Raw genomic sequence first — 20,243 nt, 5'->3', positions numbered from 1 at the left:
TAAACAAGATCCTACATAAGTTTTCCCAACAGGACCTCCCTCATGTCGAGTATAACTCATATCATCATTGCAAGTTGGATACCTCCTTTGTGAATTCAGATGATCATGTAGGTCGAGATGCGGATCGAACCGAGGACTTTGCACTAAGCTAAGGTTATTCCTCAGGTTGCTCTCAGACCTGCCTCCACGCTGGCTCCCAGTCCAGTAATTTCCATTTGCAAGACTTACAGCCTGCGACTGAGATCGAGGACCCGTATTATCAACACGTGCCCGTGGGACGTAAGTGTCTACTAATAGAGGAGGAATTTTCCTTTTATTTCCACAAGCTAGAGCATCTCTTTGTGGGCGCAGTAGTGTAGGATGTCTAACTGGCGATGATGGATGTCTTATTGGTGAGGCAATCCTCGTTCCATCAGGACGAACTAAATTAACCCGCCTCGGTTCTACCGCTATGTCCTGAGTTCTTTGTGTCTGGGGTTCTGATCGCAGCGCAGGAGGATTTGCTGGGGCATTCCTGGGAATCTGTGCGGAAGGCACGAAGATAGGGGTCGCAGTTCTGACCGACCGAATGACATGCAGATGATGGTTCCTGTCATGACTAGTGAGCTGAGCACTTCAGGGATTTCGCTCTAAAGGTACAAAGCTCAGAGTGGCGGTCCTGACAGAATGACTGGGTTTGGACCGGTTATTCCTATTGGACTTATGAGACCCACTTTGCCTCTTTTCGACATTAGCGTCGGTTGCAAGAGGGGGTAACCGAGCCATGACCTCCTCGATTTGTCTATTTACCCTAGTGAAATGGCTCCTTAATTGGGCATTCTCCATCTCGATGGCTGTTAAATATCAAGGATTAGGATTCGGTGGGAGTGACGCTGAACTCCCAGCGTCATCTTGGCCAACCGGTTGCTTCCCAGGACGTTGTTGAACATCTGGGCCCTTTTTAGTGGGAACGACTGTATGATGTGCCTCTTGCCCACCAAGATGTTCCATTTTGTTGTCATGCATCGATCGAGTAACCACCATGATGAACGTCGAATGAAGCTTGTAAAGCACTAATTTTCTCTCAACGAAAGCACCAAAATGTTGGCACAGTTTTTCGCCAACAATAGATTTAGAAATCTAATAAGGATATTAGTGCTTATTTATAAACCGTAATGAACTTATAAGAATCCTTTTGTACACACACAATTTTACGTGGTTCAGTGGTTAAAATCCACCTAGTCCACGAGACAATATTATTGCTTTTCTCTCACAATTTCTGCAGAGCTTCAGTAATACTAAAAGGTCATCCCCTTCCCTGTCCATTATCCCTGATATTTATGGTGGAATTTCTTAGACAGATTTGGGTAACCATGTGCAAAAATATGGTATACATTTTTTACTTATAATTCTCATTTACATTGGGATAGGATTGCATAACAGAATATACTCCTACTATATGCAATACAACCTGGGCATTAATGAGCGTATAAAGAGCCTCCAAGTCTCTCGGGATTCTTCACTATGCGTTCTGACCAGATTTCCACGAGCTGAATATCTTCATCGAGATGGTGATCAAAGATTATCCGAACCTTAGTTCGGATTAACTTAAGAGCGCCCAAAGGAGGATCTGGCCACTATATGTCTCGAACTGGACCACTTTCCTAATAGGCAGCCTGATAACCACCTGAATGTCGTATTGCCAAGTCCTAACTCGAGCTGCTCACATCATTATTAGCTAGATGTTATACTTGTCTACTTCTCCATATATTCATCTGCCAACTGTACCTCTAGCTGAGCGACTAAACTGGTGCTAATTTTTAGGGTACAACACTACCATGGAGGCTGAGTACACAGTGGCTTGTGAAGCAGCTAAGGAGGCTCTGTGGCTAAAGAAGTTCTATTCCGATCTGGAAATTATTCCATATATGAATAAGCCACTTGTCCTATACTGTGCAACAGTGGGGCAATGGCTAACTCGAAGGAACCGATAAGTCACAAGAGGGGAAAGCATATTGAAATGAAATATCACTTGATCAGGGATATTGTTCACAGAGGAGATGTAGCAGTTATGAAGATAGCTTCGGAACATAACCTTACCAATCCTTTTACTAAGACTTTGTCTACCAAGTCTTTTAAAGATCATGTTAGCAATATGGGTTTGAGGGAGATGCCTCTTTTCCTTTAAGGCAAGTGGAAGATTGTTGGGATTAGTGCTCTGTAAAGCATATGTGTTTGAACAATGCTTTATGAAATAAATAATTGAAATGAATTTTTGCATATAATGTTTGTTTATTATTATTATTAGAATAATATTATATGAATATCATAAAATTCTTAAATTCGTTATTGTGACTACAATCTTGTATTGGTACAAGAGGATTAAGATTGTAGGGAACGAATTTATACAATTCGCAGTAAAACATAGTTACATGGAATCTTTGGATTAAATACTGTAAATACGGTTCACTAGTATTATGAATACATGTACTCTAGATATTGATTATTGATGTAGTATGACATCTTAGTGGATGTACTTTGTATAAAGTGGTTATACATGAACATGACCCGATATGTTATTAATACTTAATAATATCGTTTACTTTATAAGTATTAATTAAACATATCAATAAGATGATCATATATAAATTGATCTTAAACCTGAAGTTATTATGAACTTCTGTGTTATGTCATATGAGTTCTTTGATTCACTCGTTATAGTTAGTTTGAATGATTAGGCTGAAAACTTTTGTTTTGGGAACTTATTGATGTAAATGGATGAGGACATAATATATAGATATGGAATCTATATCTTTCTAAGAGGAATTGAATAATGGTTCTCTTAAGGGTTGGATTTTGGAACTGAAATGTTATTGAGCTCAAATTCATAAATCAGTTTATGAATTAACCTTCACTAGTAAAGTTAATGGTACTTAATAAAACAAGATATAATTAAAGATGTTAAACAGTAATTAATTCCTATTTTAATTATGAACCATTAATAGAGGATTGAATTGTATGTAGTGATTAAATCGATGGACATTATTCAAGGTAAGAGTTGAAATTGAGAAAAATTAGGAAAAATACATATTTGGAATAAATTTATTCTTCAGGGTCAAATATGTAATTGACACAAATTAATACTCTGAAGAACAAATTTCTTCTAAATATGCAATTTTCCTGATTTTTCTCAATTTCAACTCTTACCTTGAATAGTGTTGATAGAGCCATCTCGGGGACCTATGGACCTATAATTTGAAGCTCCAATAAATTTAGATTATTAATTAAAGCTTTTTAATATAATATCCTTAATTTATTAATCTCAATATTATTCCATTGAAAATATGAGACTGCACTCTTGTAATTATAAACGTTTATTTATTGAGTACTTTTAAGTATAAAAAGTGCCTATCGATTTAATCACTACGTAAAATTTAATCCTCCATTAATGATTCGTAATTAAAGTAGGAATTAATTGTCATTTAACCTCTTTAATTATATTTTATTTCCTTAAGTAGCATTAACTTTACCACTGAATGTTAATTCATAAACTGATTTATGAATTTGAGCTCAATAACCTTCAGTTCCAAAAGCCAACTCTTAAGATAACCAGTATTCAATTCATCTCAGAAAAGTATAGATTCCATATCTGTATATTATGTCCCCAACCATTTACATCATTGAGTTCCTAAAACAAAAGTTTTCAGCCTGATTATTTTGACAAACCATAACGAGTGAATCAAAGAACTCATATGTCATAAACAAGAATTCATAATAACGTCAAGACTAAGATCAATTTATAAACGATCATCTTATTGATATGTTTAATTAATACTCATAAAATAAACAATATTATTAAGTATTAATAACATATCGGGTTATGTTTATGTATAACTACTTTATATAAAGTACATCCACTAACATGTCCTCCTATATTAGTAATCCGAATCTAGATTAAATGTATTCATAATATTAGTGAAACTTACCGTATTCAATCAAATTAATCCATATCTACATTTACATAACATTTATATAATATTTTAATATTATTATTTTTCTTCATAAGCTTTCTCTCTCCAATTTAGTATATATTTATTATTTATTTATTTATTTTTAATTATTTTAATTAATAAAATATGTTTAAAGATATAATATTTAAATAATGTAGAAAAATATATAGAAAATATGATGTATGATATGATATAATGTAAAACTTGTGTTTTTGGAGAGGTTATTTTAAAGAGTTAGGAGTACTCAAGCTTGGTTGTCTCAATTATTGGCGTCAAAAGATTCTGGTAGATATTCGTTAATTTACTCCAGAAGACGCACCAATACAAAATAAACTAGGAGAGCAACACAACCACTAGAATAATAAATAATTCACCTTAATTTTATTATTATTAGTTACAATTAACGTACATTTCTTTTATTTATATTTTCTAACAAACTTACTTAAAAATTCACATAGCTTTCTTTTCCTTCAAGAACGAAAAAGTGGGGAAATAAAAAATAAAAAAGTCCTTGTCAAAGAAAAAAAAAGGTCAAGAATAGGTAAATCACTCCCACGTTTTCGTCATCAATATTGGAGAATACTATTCACTATATGACTGACAGACAATGTTCAGTAGTGGGATTACTAAACTATTCCGGCTTCTTCTCCTATCCATTCCAGACGTGTGAAATTGAAAGCATTCTATCCCCACTTTTCCACTATTCTTTATTATTTCTCCATTTCTACCTTCTAACCTAACTGGTTAGAAACGTCTAGAAAATCAATTCTTCGGACCTTCATCTCATCTATATATATGCTCTTCCTTTCCAACACCAAATATATCAAAATTGAACTAAGCAAAGCAAAGCAATAATTCATTCATAATCATGGCCAGCATCAAAGTTCATGGCACCCCTCTCTCCACTGCCTTCCAAAGAGCTGTGGTTTTCCTCCATGAGAAGGAGGTCGACTACGAATTCGTCCCCATCGACATGCGAGCTGGAGCCCATAAGCAGGAATCTTTCATTTTTCTCAACGTAAGTCAAAGAAAAACAAATAGCTCACAATTATGTTATTTCCCATTTCCCCAAATCAATACACATTGCTGATTTTCTCTGCTTTGTTGAATATTTCAGCCATTTGGCCAAGTTCCAGCTCTTGAAGATGGAGATTTACAGCTCTTTGGTAAATTGATTTATTTATTTTTTCAAAGTAAAATATTTTACACTCTGAAGTTTGCGATATGAAGGAAAAACATATATGTTTTGCTAATTTTATTGAGTAAATCTATTTCATACCAGAATCAAGGGCAATTTCGAAGTACATAGCAGAGGAATACTCAGAAAAGGGAACGCAATTGATACCGTTTGACTCAAAGAAGAAGGCCACTGCATCAGTTTGGATGGAGGTGGAAGCCCATCAATTCGAACCAGTGTCATCGAAATTAGGGTGGGAGATACTACTCAAGCCCATGTTTGGGTTGACCACAGACCCGACAGCGGTGGAAGAGAACGAAGCTAAATTGGTGAAGGTTTTGGATGTGTATGAGGATCGGCTCTCCCAATCCAAGTACTTGGGTGGCGATTGCTTCACCTTGGCCGATCTTCATCACCTTCCTAACTTGCAGTGCTTGTTGGGAACAAATCTGAAGAGTCACTTCGAGTCTCGTCCCCGCGTCAAGGCTTGGGTGGATGATATAACTGCAAGGCCAGCTTGGGCTAAGGTTCTTGCCTTGATCAAACACTAAGCTAGGCTAGACTAGTACTGTGCGGATTTGGTCATTGAATGAAAGTGTTAGCCGGGAAATTAATGTACTTGTGTTAGAAATCTATCTAACAAACAGACTGATCTAAATAATTGATGGTCAAACAAATCAAATATTTGGTTAAGAGCAGAAACAGAAACGAAATCAATTAAGTAAGAATATATAAACAGAGGAACAATGAAAGAACAACACAGAAGTTATCCCGGTTCCAGTCCTAGAGATCAATATGATCCCTGGCCATACTCCAGCTGAGCTTCACCAACTCGAATCCAATAATAAGAATCTGAACTTGTACAAAACACAACCGACAGAATCTCTCAAGCTCACAGCACTCAGAACAGAAGAACAATCTCAGTTCTTCAACCAAACCCTGAGTACACCCTCAGCCCTTAATCTCAAAGAACTTAAAAACTTTCTCTAACAAGCTTTCCTAATCTCTGTCTCTCTCTTACTCTTGAATTGATTACAAGTAATTGAACAAAAAAGAGCTAAAGCTATTTATAGACTATAGCTGAAGCAAGAAACGTTATAACAGATTTAACCAACTAAATGTTTTTGGTCAGTGAGGTAGTTAAAACCGTTGATCTTAAAGAGGATCAATCACCACAAATTCGACCTTGATCCTTTAAAGATTAAGAGTTTTAACTAAGATTGATCTTCGAAGATGATGATGAGCTCAAAAAAAACAAAATTCAGCAATCTCTAACAGCAAGTTGAGACAATGTTTCAACTTGCTGAGAGTTAGAACCTTAGTTCCCATGTCTGCAGGGTTCTCACTAGTATGAACTTTCTCCAGTTCGAGTATTTTGCCTTCAATCTTCTCTCTTATCCAGTATAGCCTGATGTCAATATGTTTACTCTTCTCATGGTAAACAGGATTTTTACACAAATGAATTGATGATTGGCTGCCCGAGTAGATTGTTCCTTTTTCCTTCAATAGTTTCAACTCTTGGAGAATTCCTTGAATCCAAATTGCTTCTTTAAAAGCTTCAGTTGTGGCCATAAATTCGGATTCTGTTGTAGACAAAGCTACCACTTGTTGCTGTTGTGATTTCCAGCTTATGCAACTCTTGTTTAGGACAAAAACATAAGTTGTAGTAGACCTTCTGTTGTCCCTGTTAGAGGCATAGTCAGCATCTACATAACCATTCAGGGAAACTTTTCCAGGGTCCCTTTCATATATCAAGCCATACTTGGACGTTCCCTTCAGATATCTTATCAGCCATTTTAAAGCTTTCCAGTGCTCGGGACCAAGATTTGACATGTATCTACTCAGAACACTTAAAGAGTGTGCAATATTTGGTCTTATGCTGACCATGATATACATCAGGCATCCAACAGCTACAGCATAGGGAACCTTCTCCATTTCCTTCCTCTCAGTTTCAGTTTTAGGACATTGTTCATTAGACAGCTTAAAGTGTCCAGCTAATGGTACTGCAGTAGCCTTAGAAGTATCCAAGTTGAACCTTTTTATCACCTTAGCAATGTAGATGCTCTGATTGAGAATCAATTTCCCTTCATTCTTGTTTCTTAGAACCTCTATGCCTAGAATTTTCCTCACTGGTCCAAGGTCCTTCATTTCAAACTCAAACTTGAGTTTATCTTTGATAAATCTGATCTTTGTCTTGTCTCTACTGATGATCATCATGTCATCAACATACAATAACAGGATAACAGTACTTGTTGTTTCCAAATCCTTATATTATAAGCAAGAATCAAATTTAGACCTTACAAAACCAATCCCTTGAGCAAATAAGTTGAACCTCTTGTTCCATTGTCTTGGAGATTGCTTCAATCCATATAGAGATCTCTAGAGCAAGCATACCATTTCTGTTTTGTTGTTTTCCACCTGAAAACCAGGTGGTTGCTCCATGTAGATTTCTTCCTCAAGGAAACCATTCAAGAAAGCAGTTTTAACATCTAATTGCTCAACTTCAAGGCTTTGATGTGCAGCAACAGCAAGCATCATCCTAATGGTTTTGTATTTCACCACAGGAGAGAATATATCAGTGTAATCTATTCCCTCAACTTGTGTGAACCCTTTTGCTACCAGCTTGGCCTTGTATCTAGGTGGTTCCTTTTCTGTCATGCCTTCTTTTATTCTAAAAATCCATCTGCATGATACCACTTTTTGTCCATGAGGCCTTGGTACTATTATCCATGTCTTGTTCTTCTTCAAGGAGTCCATTTCTTCTTCCATATCAGCTAACCATTTCTTCCCTGACTTGCTTGCCACAACTTCCTCATAGGTGGTTGGTTCTGGTATTTCTTCAGGTTGGATAGTAGCTAGAGCATATGCTATTAGATCAGCTTCAGCATATCTTTTTGGTGGCCTTATTTCTCTTCTAGTTCTGTCTCGAGACAACTGGTAGTCTTCCAACTCAGTTTGATCTGACTGAACCATTTCTTGTTGTTCCACCTCAGTTTCAGGTCCTTGAACTGGTTCTTCAGCATCAGTTTCGTCAGTGTGAGCAGGAGCTTGGTCATTTGTTGTTGTAGTTCCAAACTTTGTTTCAAATTCAGTCAGGTCTTTTCTGCCTTTGTTGTTTCCTGCAAAATCAGAAAACATACCCTTCTCGGCTTTCAAGTGCATAAACTCATGTTCATTGAAAACTACATCTCTAGAGATAACAATCTTAGGTCTTCCATTTTCAATAGTACATAGTCTATAACCTTTCACACCAATGGGATAACCCAGAAAAATACATTTCATGGCTCTAGGATCAAGTTTATCTTCTTTTTGATGAGCATAAGCAGTGCAACCAAATATTCTTAAGTGCCTGAGACTTGGTGCTTTACCAACTAGCATTTCATAAGGTGTTTTCAATTTTAAGACCCTACTAGAACTTCTATTTATCAATTAACATGCAGTAATCAAAGCTTCCCCCCAAAAATTCTTTCCTAAACCAGAACTAATCAACAAGCACCTAACTTTATTAAGCAAAGTTCTATTCATTCTCTCGGCAACACCATTTTGTTGAGGTGTGTGCTTAACAGTTCTGTGTCTAACAATGCCAAATTCAGAACACAACAAATTGAACTCAGTGTTAACAAATTCAAGGCCATTATCAGTTCTCAAAATTTTCAGTTTTTGATCATATTGATTTTCCACCTCAGTTTTCCATTCTTTACATTTCAGCAAACACTCATCTTTTGTCTTAAGCAAATACACCCAAACATATCTACTAAAGTCATCAACTATAGACAAAAAATAATGTTTACCTGAATGAGTTCCAATCTTATGAGACCCCCATAAGTCAGCATGTATATATTCCAAAGGTCTCTTTGAATCATGTGTTGCAGCAGTGAATTTTAATCTGTGATGCTTCCCCAGAACACATGCTTCACAGAATGGTAAAGAGCTTGATTTGAAACTTCCCAATAAGCCTTGTTTGTTTAATTCCTTAATCCCTTATTCACTCATGTGCCCCATTCTCTTATGCCAAATCTCCATTTCTGATTCTTGGTGTTTCACTGTGTTTGCTTCAGAAGACATAACTGTTTCACCTTGCAGAATGTACAATCCATTTTTCTTCTCACCCTTCATCATAGTGAGAGACCCCTTTGAGATTTTCATCAAGCCATTTATTGATTTATAGCTAAAGCCTTCATCTTCTAAGACGCCAAGTGACACAAGATTTCTTCTTAACTCTGGAATATGTCTGACATTATTCAGTATGCGAACTGTACCATCAAAGTGCTTGATTGCCACTTTTCGTATGCCAATTGTAACGACCCGGATTTTCAAGACTCGATAATGCGGAAATATAATTGTTTTCATTTAACAAAATGTCTCAAAAACCCATAGAAAAAAAAACTTTTTAAAAAGTCGTATGGCCATACTTAACATTTAGTTACAAACATGTTTTATAAAGATTAGAGTGAGCCTAATTTAGGAAAATTACACAACATTTCCAAAAATAAAAAGGCTTCCCAAAAGGTCGGTCCACATGTACATTTGCAAGGAAGACTCCAGCGCTCACTGCTCTGCCTTGCCCTTGCTCTTACCTACAACATGAAACAACTAGGTAAGCGAAAACGCTTAGTAAGATCAACTTTCAAACAAAGCAGATAGAGAAATAGGGATCCGGACCCATCCGGACCCTACACAATCAATTTCAAGAACGCTAAAGCGTCGTGGCAAACTTATGGTCATGCCTGATAAACAAGGATAAATTAATTCATATCTAGATAAAAATCCTGCACTCAGAAAATCCCAGAACAAGCAGATATATTATATCACAACTATATCTTACCAACAATTATATCCTTGCACTCAGAAAATCCCAGAGCAAGCAGATATATTATATCACAATATAATTCGAGACCAACGCTCGACAATTTCCAACAATTCAGGCGTAACGCGCCCTCCAACATAATTGCTAATCTGTAAAAGAGAACCGAGTCTCCACACTAAGATCTAGCCAATAAATATTCTCATCAAGGGTAACTATCATGTTACCTAGGGCATCGCTACTTATCCAAGAGTGTAATCCAATTTACACGGTTTTACGGAGACATCTATGTTAATCAGTGGTGCTGGTGAGCAGTTGCCCCTAGGGTGTTCAGCCTCACTCTATCTTGGCAACCCCTAGTATCTCTAGGCACTCTCACTGAATGGCCAATATTCACGGCTGCTATCCGGGAATAACTTATCAGAGCACTTGCTTGGATTCTAACCGTCCAATGATTAAGTAAGCATGAGGGCCCCTAGGTCCCATTTATCTTGGCGCCCCTAGGTTTAACCAGCTTATCCTCATCTCATGGTCACTCGTCGCGGTAATGAACCGGACATAAATAAAATCAAGCAGTGTGACGGGGATCAACCGTCTAGGATATGACGGACTTCTACCGTTCATATTTTCTAAATCCGCACTCACTAGACTAACGTCTCTAAGCAACTTTCTATGACAACCTATATATATGCATGTATCCCTATTCTGACAACAAGACAATAATCATTTCATGTTGCAGCCATACAATATAAGTTGACTTACTTGGAGTCCTTAGCGCTCGGCAGGTTTTCACCCTCCAATGTTCAGTCCAGTTACGCTTAGCCAATACTGTAGTTATCCATACAGTATACTCGGATTAATTATGGCACTCATAATTCATTATTATTATTTTGGGCAGTTTGGTCATTTTAATAAAAGTCATTTGTAAGGATTTATAATCCTTATTTGGTTTTAAACTTATTAAGGAAAGTCATACAAAATATTCGAGACTAAACCCTAAGTCTCGGGGAGACCTATCCTAAGGTCTCGATACCTAGGCTCGGGTATCACAATGGTATTTCCCCACAACCCGCTAAAAATCTTATTCTTTCAAGGTATCGCTATTAACCCGCACTTTCGACTAGTCGGTTAAAATATGTAAGATTTTAGCCGGTATTACATCCAGAAAATACAAATAAATTCCTTAATTATTTTTAAAGAAAATAAACTCTTTAAATTTTCCTTTTAGTTTTCTTAAGGTTTTAATATCTAAAAACCGATTTAAGAAAATTGCCTAATTTGTCTTAATTAGGAAAACTGTTATAAATTTCTCATTTTGACTAATTAATTTTCCAAAAGAAATTAATCAATTTTTACTTACTAGAAAAATAATTCATTTAATTATTTTATCAAAATATAGGGTTTTAAACCCTCTTTTAATTTATTAACTATTAATAAATTAAATCTCTTATTTTTAGAAAGAATAAAAACTCCTTAATAAAAATAATTCATTTAAACTCAAATGGGTAATTTTAGTGAAAATATGATTTCAAGACTTACCAATTTATATCTTGAAATAAGTAAAATTTTACTTTTTATCTTATGTTCCAAAATCTCATTTTTACACTAAGTGTGAAAAACTTATTTTTCACATTTTTAACTACATACTTCGTTAGTTCATAACTTGAAATTTACTTACCCAATTGTTACCAAAATTTCCCAATTCCATTTTTGTTATGCCATTTAGGTCTTTGTAAAATCTTAGGTCAAAATGAGCATTTTTGATTGGTGAAATCATTTTCCAACAATGAGGTAAAAATGACCTTATTTTCAAGCCCTTATTTTTTCCAAACTTTGACAGTTAATAACTTTCAAACCCTTCAATATTTTCTTACCAAATTTTACAGTGGAATAATAGGTTATGCCAGAAATATGTCCACAAAATTTTAGAAAAAACTGGGTTCCTTTGCCCTATACAGTGGCTGTCCAAACTTGGTTCCGAAAATAAGAATACAAAAAAACAGTTTTTTACCTAAACTTTGAAATAGCATAACTTACTCATTTCTAAACATTTTTTAGTGTTTCAAAAGCTCAATTTTATGTACTAAATCTCAACAACATCACAGTACAATTTAATTTTACAAAACCAATATACAGTGGCTGCTTGACCCCTTGGAAATCACAGCTCAAAACATGTTTTGTTTTAGGGTATCCTACAAAACCCTTGGGGGTTTTGGTTCCCATTTTCAAAAATCAATACACATACATCATAAAAATTATTAAACAACTACCATAACCTTATTACATCACCAACAAGAAACTTTAAGCATTAGATATACAAAATAATGCTTAAAATTAAAAACCCTACAACAAAATCATCAAAAGTAAACTTTTTACCTCTTTGGTGTTCTTGCTTAAGGTTTGGACCTTCCTATAAGCTTTGACTCCTTCAAAAGCTTTCAAAATCCCTAACCAACTTCCCCCAACAACATAGTTAATTAGCTATTTGAAACTCTAAGCTTAAAACTTTACAAAAGCCTAGATTAGTGAAGCTTTACCTTAGGGAAAATACTTCCTAGACCAAGACTTAGCCTCCAAGTTTTCCTTGGTGTTCTTGAGGTTGAATATTGAGGGAACACTTTGAGAGGTCTTCAAAAATCAGATGAGTGAATGAGAGAGGGAGAGTGGTCGGTTCTTAGTGTGGGAATTGCTCACAAAACTCTTCAAAATATCACAAAGTACTTGAGTGCTTTTCTACCCACTTGCCCACTTGACTTCTTCATTAAATGAGATTTAAACTAAATTAGTTAATAAATGGGGTTTCAAAACATCACTTGGCCGGCCAACCCTTGCTATATATATGATCATTTCATTTTTTTTTATAAAGGTTAATAAATGTTTCATAAGAAGAAAAGTCCAAATTGGCTTTTGACACCTTTTTCACTCTTATTAAGTTTTAATCACCAAACTTAACATTAATTAATTAAATTAAAAGTCTCTCACATTTAATTTAATTAATCACATAATAAAATTTAACCTAAGGTCCATTCATGGAATAAAATTTCCCATTTCGGCAAAATTAGGCATTTACCACAAAATGCCTTAAAATTTCCATTTTCTTTTAGGTTTATTATTTTTGACCAAACTTTAACTTTTATGAATGTATTTTATGCCCAAAATGTAATTGCCATGATTTTTCGTTTTATTTTCCGAGATTTTTACCCGATCAGGGTTTTTGTATCGGTCTAGGACCGAAAGTCTTATCTTGACTTTTAAAATCACAAAATTCATATTTTTGCTAGCAATAACTCATGGAATACTTACAAACAAAATATAATATTATTTAAAATAATATTCTTAACCCAGGGGAAAAATCCCGACTCGAGTCGTTTAAAGGTACCCAAAAACGCAGGACGTTACACCAATAACCCTGCAAGAATTGTCATTACCCATTAGTACAGTGCCAAAATTAACCTTTTGGTAATCAAAAAAGTTTTCAAGTGTTGGACACATATGAAATGTGCACCAGAATCAAGAATCCACTCTTTAGTGATTCTTTGATCAGAAACCGTATATAAGTCGCCATCAGAAGAACATTGATCTGTATCTTCAGCAATGGACACAGAGTCTTGCTTCTTTTCCCTGTCTTCCTTGAGTTTGTTTTTAAACTCAGTGCAGAACCTTCTGATGTGCCCAACTTTGCCACATAAATAACATTTTCTGTCTTTGTGATGTTTTCCCCGGGATTTTGATCTTGAATGAGATCTGTGATGTCCTCTGGATGGATCTCTTCTGGTCTGATCTCTTCCTCTGACATGATCTCTTCCTTTGGCCATGAAAGCTTCATCTTTCACTTTGTCCTTCTCCTTGTTTAATTCCTGTTCTTTTGATTTAAGTGCTCCAAGAACATTACTGAGAGTAAGTGTGTCCCTTCCATACCTAATCACTGCCTTCAGTTCTTGGTAAGCATCTAGTAGAGATCGAAGCAAAATGACAGCTTGACTTTCTTCATCTACAGTGTATTTCAGGTTAGCCAAACCAATTATAATTTGATTAAAAGCATCAAGATTATCATCTAAAGACGGATTTGAAATCATTTTAAAGCCATATAATGATTCTAACAGATTTATTTTGTTAGTTAAAGAGGGCTTCATATAGATTTCCTCAAGTTTATCCCACAACTCCCTGGCTGTCTTCAAGCTTTGAACCTTTCTTCTCACTGTGTTGGACAGGTACATGATAATGGTGTAATAGGCCAACTCTTCCATATCCTCAATCTCTTCTTTCTTCAATTTCTCAGAAAGTTCATCCTTTGGTTTGAGTGCTTTGGCAACTTTCTGATGAACAAGAATTCCTTTCATGCTTTCCCTCCATAGACCAAAATCTCCCGTTCCATCGAACTTCTCAAGTTCGAACCTTGCTGATGTGACCATCTTTGAAAGAACAGATCAATCTTGAATGATCTTGGTGCCTTCTTGCCGATCACGAACCTGGCTCTCTGATACCACTGTTAGAAATCTATCTAACAAACAGACTGATCTAAATAATTGATGGCCAAACAAATCAAATATTTGGTTAAGAGCAGAAACAGAAACGAAATCAATTAAGTAAGAATATATAAACAGAGGAACAATGAAAGAACAATACAGAAGTTATCCCGGTTCCAGTCCTAGAGATCAATATGATCCCTGGCCATACTCCAGCTGAGCTTCACCAACTCGAATCCAATAATAAGAATCTGAACTTGTACAAAACACAACCGACTGAATCTCTCAAGCTCACAGCACTCATAACAGAAGAACGATCTCATTTCTTCAACCAAACCCCGAGTACACCCTCAGCCCTTAATCTCAAAGAACTGAAAAACTCTCTCTAGCAAGCTTTCCTAATCTCTGTCTCTCTCTTACTCTTGAATTGATTACAAGTAATTGAACAAAAAAGAGCTAAAGCTATTTATAGACTATAGCTGAAGCAAGTAACGTTATAACAGATTTAACCAACTAAATGTTTGTGGTCAGTGAGGTAGTTAAAACCGTTGATCTTAAAGAGGATCAATCGCCACAACTTGAGTCAAAGTCTTACATTAGTTTTTGTCATGATGATGTTGGATTTGGTCATTTGTACTTTCTTAAACTTCAATTAAAAAAAAAGTTGGTATTTTTTTTAATAATATTTTTTTTATCAAAATTGATTTAATATTTTTTACACAAAGAAGTGGTAAAATGTTATTTTTCAACTCAAAGAGTAAATAATATATAATAAATTCTGTCAAAATATATTAGACACCATCAAAACTAAGAGCACATCCTCACTGGAAAATCTAAGAACATATATTATTATGTTCAAAGATTGAAAAAATAATAGTAGGCACCACACAGGGAACAACATATGGGGACTACTGCGCCCATACATCCATTTCAACCCAACTTGCTTATTTAATTAATCAATAATTAACATTGTATCAATTTGACATTATAAGATTCTGGGAGATATTATCAATACTTGGGTTGGTGAGTCAATATTTTAACTCTCGAGAAAGACACTCCAATACAAAATAAAATATTGTTTTGGAGACATACAACCACACAACCACTTGACTAACAAATAAATCACATTTATTATTATGTCCAATGAAATAATACATTTAATTTATATCTCTTCCATATAATAAGTGTGTAGATAATAAAAAACAGTTTTTTTTTTTTAATGTTAACTTTAACAAAATATTTTTATATTTAATATAATATTCTTATATTTAACTGTAATTTGTAAATACTTAAATTTAAATAAAATAAAAAAAATAAAAAAATAATATTTTGAGATATTTTACAATGATAATTATTTGAAAATAATAAATAATTAAACAAATTAAAATATGATATTTTTGAGATATTTTATAATAATAATTATTTTAAAATATAAATAATTAAAGAAATTAAAATATAATTTTTTTGAGATATTTTACAATAATAATTATTTAAAAATAATAAAATTAAATGTTTTATAACTTAAATAAAATTTAGTTAAACTTAAAATCACTTATTAGAATAATATCATATTAAACATGTAATATAATCTATAGTAAATTAGTAATAAATTATTTTAAAAAAAAAAACTAGCAATAAACTTAAATTTAAAATTCACTTATAATATTTAATATTACATTAAACATATAATATATAATCTCTTTTTATCACTCCCAAATTAAAAAACTAAAACAAACATAAACTTAAACAAAAATAAATAAATTATTTAATTAAAATATGGTATTTATTTGAAATTTATATGCATCAATAGAAATTTAATAAAAATAATTAATAAATTTTATAAATAAAACTAAGCAAAAAGTGTATATTATACGTTGTTTATATCCAGTATATATATGAGTACACTCTTAATGATTACTGCACATTGATAATTACTTTAATATTAACTACTTGATTAAAATTAATGATCTATATTTATATTTGTTAATTAATATTTCTAAAATTAAATTTTAATTTTTTCAAATTTTTGGATGAGTTAAAACATGTTTTTATTATAAAAATATAATATTGTAAATTTTTTATTTTTTAAATACAAATTAATTTTTAAATATAACAAAACAATATTAATTATGATAAGACAAAATAACTAAATTATAAATTAATATAGAAAAAAATATTTAGCTGATTTACTTATTAGTACATTTGGGTACGGGTAGTATGAATTAAGAACTCTTCCGTATATATTTCCTAACAAACATACTTATATTATCAGTTAAAAAATTCATTATAGATTTACTTTATTTCCATTCAAGATTGAAAAAAGGAAAAAATATAAGAAAAAAGAGAAGTCTTGGAGAATACTATTCACTATAGACCGACAATGCACAGTAGTGGGATCAGCCAGCAAAGTATTCCCTCTGCCAGGTGTGTGTAATTGAAAGCACTCATTTCCTTTCTTTAACATTTTTATTTTCCTCTCTTCTCTCCTCTCACCTAATCGGTTAGAAACTTTCAGAAAATCAATCCTTTCCTTTGCATCATCACACCTTCATCTATATATATCTAGTCATTCACTTCCAATAGTAAACACATCAAAATTGAACCAAGAAAAGAAAAGCGATAATAATCATGGCGGTCGTCAAAGTTCATGGCGCCCCACTCTCCACCGCCTTCCAACGAGCTGTGGTTTGCCTCTACGAGAAGGAGGTCGACTTCGAAGTTGTCCCCGTCGACATGCGAGCTGGAGCCCATAAACAAGAACCTTTCATTTCTCTCAACGTAAGTTAAATAAAACTAGCTCACAATTACGTTATTAATTTCTATATCACCAACTGATTTCCCCAAATCAACACCTATGCCTGACTTTCTCGGATTTGCTCAATATTTCAGCCATTCGGTCAAGTTCCAGCTCTTGAAGATGGAGATTTACAGCTCTTCGGTAAACTGATTTTTTATTTATTTTTATTTTTTTTAGTATTATATTTTACTTTCTGCAGTAGTTTTGCCATCTGAGAGGGAAAAACAAATATTTTACTAATTGCATTGAATAAACCCACTTCGACTCCAGAATCGAGGGCAATTACGAAGTACATAGCGGAGGAATACGCAGAAAAGGGGACACAATTGATACCGTTTGACTCGAAGAAGAAGGCGATTGCATCAGTTTGGATGGAGGTGGAAGCCCACCAATTCGAACCAGTGACATCAAAATTGGCGTGGGAGATCATATTCAAACCCATGTTTGGAATGACCACAGACCCGGCTGCTGTGGAAGAGAACGAGGCTAAATTGGTGAAGGTTCTAGATGTGTATGAGATTCGGCTATCCAAATCCAAGTACATGGGTGGCGATTGCTTCACCTTGGCCGATCTTCATCACCTTCCTAACTTACAGTGCTTGTTGGGAACAAGTAAGAAGAGCCACTTTGAGTGTCGCCCCCATGTCAAGGCTTGGGTGGCTGATATAACTGCAAGGCCAACTTGGGCTAAGGTTCTTGCCATGCTCAAACACTAGGCTAGATCAGGTTAATTAGTACTGTGCGGATTTGGTCATTGAATAAAAGTGTTGTGGGGGAAATTAATGTAATTGAGCTTGAGTCGTCAGTGCCTTACATTCGTTCTTGTCATGATGATGTTGGATTTGCTCTTTTGTTATGCTTCAATTTAGTTGTTGAAGAGGGTTATGCTTGTGTTTGTCACTTTATCCTTTATGAATAATAATGTTCTCTATTGTGTTTATTTCCAATTTTGCGGAATTTTTTTTCTTCTTAGAGATATTTGCGTATATGTACCAATTGTTTGGAGTTTTTAAACCGCATAGATCTAGTAGAAGTTTGTATTGGGTAAAATTTTTGTTTTTAAATTTTTTAAATTAAAAAATAAAAATATATTTTGTTTTATGTTTTTTTATTATTCTAAAATAAAAATGTTTTTGGTAACTATTTTTGTTTTCTGTTTTTTTAAAATTAAAATAAAAATAATTTTGGTAATTTTTATTTTTATTATTTTAAACAAAAAACATGTTTGGTAAATATTTTTTTTAAATATTTATTTTTATTTTCATTTTCTAAACTAAAAAATAAAAATATTTTTTGTGACTACTATTTATTATTTTAAAATAAAAAAATAAAAAAATTATAGTAAAAAAGATCATATTAATAATATCTAATTAATTTCAATTTTCAAAACTTAATATCTATCTATGAGATAACACAAAATCAATAAAGTTTACATAGTAAAGTAAAAATGTATGAATTGATAATTGTTTAAACTTAAAGTAAAGTATTAAACGAGTTATAACAATCAACTAATGTCTTTATTTAATCTCACTATTGTCGACTAGCTCTTTATATATCATCAGCAATTTCATCACGAACATTAGTCATTTCACGTATATGAATTCTAGAAATACTGAACTCTACACTATCAGTCAAAGTTTCATCTGTGTTTTGTAAAGTAGTGGCTTGTACTTCAGAATTTCCTTCATCTTCATGAAAATATACATCTGCTTCTGCATTTGTCCTTATAAAATTGTGAATCCCACAGCAAGCAATGACAATGTATTTTTGTATTCTTAGATCATATGAAAGCATTTTCTTTAGGATTGAAAAGTGAGCCTTCAACATGCCAAAACACCGCTCAATGATATTTCTCAAGGAAGAGTGTCGATAATTGAAAAGCTCTTTTTTCCTATGGGATTAAGATCTGTGTACTGGCCCAAATGATACATTTCCCCTCGATATGGCGAAAGAAAACCATGCATGTTTGTATAGCTAGAATCAACAAGAAAATATTTTCCTGATCCAAGAATAATTCATGTTAGTTTTTGTAAATTGGTTGTTTCCCTTTATTGTAATTTTCGGAAATTCACTTTCCATTTTTGTGAATTTTGGATTATATTAGCTTCCTTATTTAACTTTATATTGTCCCAATTTGTTTATAAAGGGAAGTTATATCTTGCAAATATTCAGTACTTACTCAAAGTCATTTCTGGAATATTTGTTTATATATTTTCGTGCAGCTTAAGAATTAAAAAACAGGAAACTGAATCCTTAATGTCATTAATTGTTGTTTCCTTTTTTAGCTTGTTTTTTATCCGAGACAGGTCTGAGCTGTCCCCATCAAAAAACGTATCTGTCGGATCAGCATATTTTAGAAAAGGCAACTCGTCATCAATCAAGAATATCTTCAATGATTCTTGCCTTTATAAAGAGATTCTTTCTCAGCCTTTATGAGCACGAAAAATGACTCTATAAATAGGGCTCTAAAGGCAGTGAGAAAAGTGAACTCGGAGATGCATAATTTGTGAGCATAATTGTAATATTTGTGAGAGTTCCTCTTTGTATTCAAGATCATAAGTATTCACATGATCTTGTAGAAATATGAGTGTTTAGTTTTTAGTGGTGAGTTTATACCACGTTCATGAGTAAATACACATTGTAATTTGAACACAACGTTTATAGTCTTCGGGAGAAGATTTTTACAAGCCTTGTGTCTGGAGGATGCAAGCACTCGCTAGTCATTGAAGGGAGTTCAAGTGGTTAAGCGTTTCAATTAAGATCAGATTAGTGAAGAGAAGTACACTAAAGGTGCGACAAATCTCAAGAGGGAGTCTTGTTTTGTTTAAGTCAATATTTTGTACTTGTGATTCTTTATTAATTGGTTTTATTCTTTGGGCGTGGCCCCAAGGAGTAGGTTATCCGAAAAGGATTCTGAACCTTGTAAAAATTCGTTGTGTTCTTTATTGTTTTGTACTGTCTTTTTATTGTGTTCAGTTTCTATCGTGACAAGTTCGGATTTTGTCCCGAC

At 33.7% G+C, this 20,243-nt stretch overlaps 2 protein-coding genes across 2 annotated transcripts; both read left to right on the top strand.

The window, feature by feature from the left end:
* The first annotated feature begins 4,649 nt into the window (after nt 1-4,649).
* On the top strand, nt 4,650-5,786 carry LOC133794924 (glutathione S-transferase F8, chloroplastic-like). The gene is made up of 3 exons (XM_062232369.1): nt 4,650-5,007; nt 5,107-5,155; nt 5,272-5,786. Exons 1-3 carry the CDS (start codon nt 4,858-4,860, stop codon nt 5,715-5,717), a joined length of 645 nt encoding a protein of 214 aa, XP_062088353.1. The 5' UTR covers nt 4,650-4,857; the 3' UTR covers nt 5,718-5,786.
* Nucleotides 5,787-16,838: 11,052 nt separating this feature from the next.
* Nucleotides 16,839-18,173, top strand: LOC133794918 (glutathione S-transferase-like). Its single transcript, XM_062232361.1, has 3 exons — nt 16,839-17,214; nt 17,326-17,374; nt 17,504-18,173. The coding sequence occupies exons 1-3, from the start codon at nt 17,065-17,067 to the stop codon at nt 17,947-17,949; spliced, it is 645 nt and encodes a 214-aa protein (XP_062088345.1). The 5' UTR covers nt 16,839-17,064; the 3' UTR covers nt 17,950-18,173.
* Nucleotides 18,174-20,243: the final 2,070 nt, after the last annotated feature.

The sequence above is a fragment of the Humulus lupulus genome, chromosome 1, assembly GCF_963169125.1.
Source record: "Humulus lupulus chromosome 1, drHumLupu1.1, whole genome shotgun sequence".
In the NCBI taxonomy this organism is placed as follows: Eukaryota; Viridiplantae; Streptophyta; class Magnoliopsida; order Rosales; family Cannabaceae; genus Humulus; species Humulus lupulus.
The sequence above is the reverse complement of the archived record's forward strand: the minus strand, read 5'-3'. Positions and strand labels throughout refer to the sequence as shown.

Bases quoted from the DNA above. Each gene is read 5' to 3' on its own strand.
- LOC133794924 (XM_062232369.1), top strand. From the start codon at position 4,858: ATGGCCAGCATCAAAGTTCATGGCACCCCTCTCTCCACTGCCTTCCAA. The intron at 5,008-5,106 runs GTAAGTCAAAGA...TGAATATTTCAG, and splicing joins AATCTTTCATTTTTCTCAAC to CCATTTGGCCAAGTTCCAGC. The intron at 5,156-5,271 runs GTAAATTGATTT...ATTTCATACCAG, and splicing joins TGGAGATTTACAGCTCTTTG to AATCAAGGGCAATTTCGAAG.
- LOC133794918 (XM_062232361.1), top strand. From the start codon at position 17,065: ATGGCGGTCGTCAAAGTTCATGGCGCCCCACTCTCCACCGCCTTCCAA. The intron at 17,215-17,325 runs GTAAGTTAAATA...TCAATATTTCAG, and splicing joins AACCTTTCATTTCTCTCAAC to CCATTCGGTCAAGTTCCAGC. The intron at 17,375-17,503 runs GTAAACTGATTT...CTTCGACTCCAG, and splicing joins TGGAGATTTACAGCTCTTCG to AATCGAGGGCAATTACGAAG.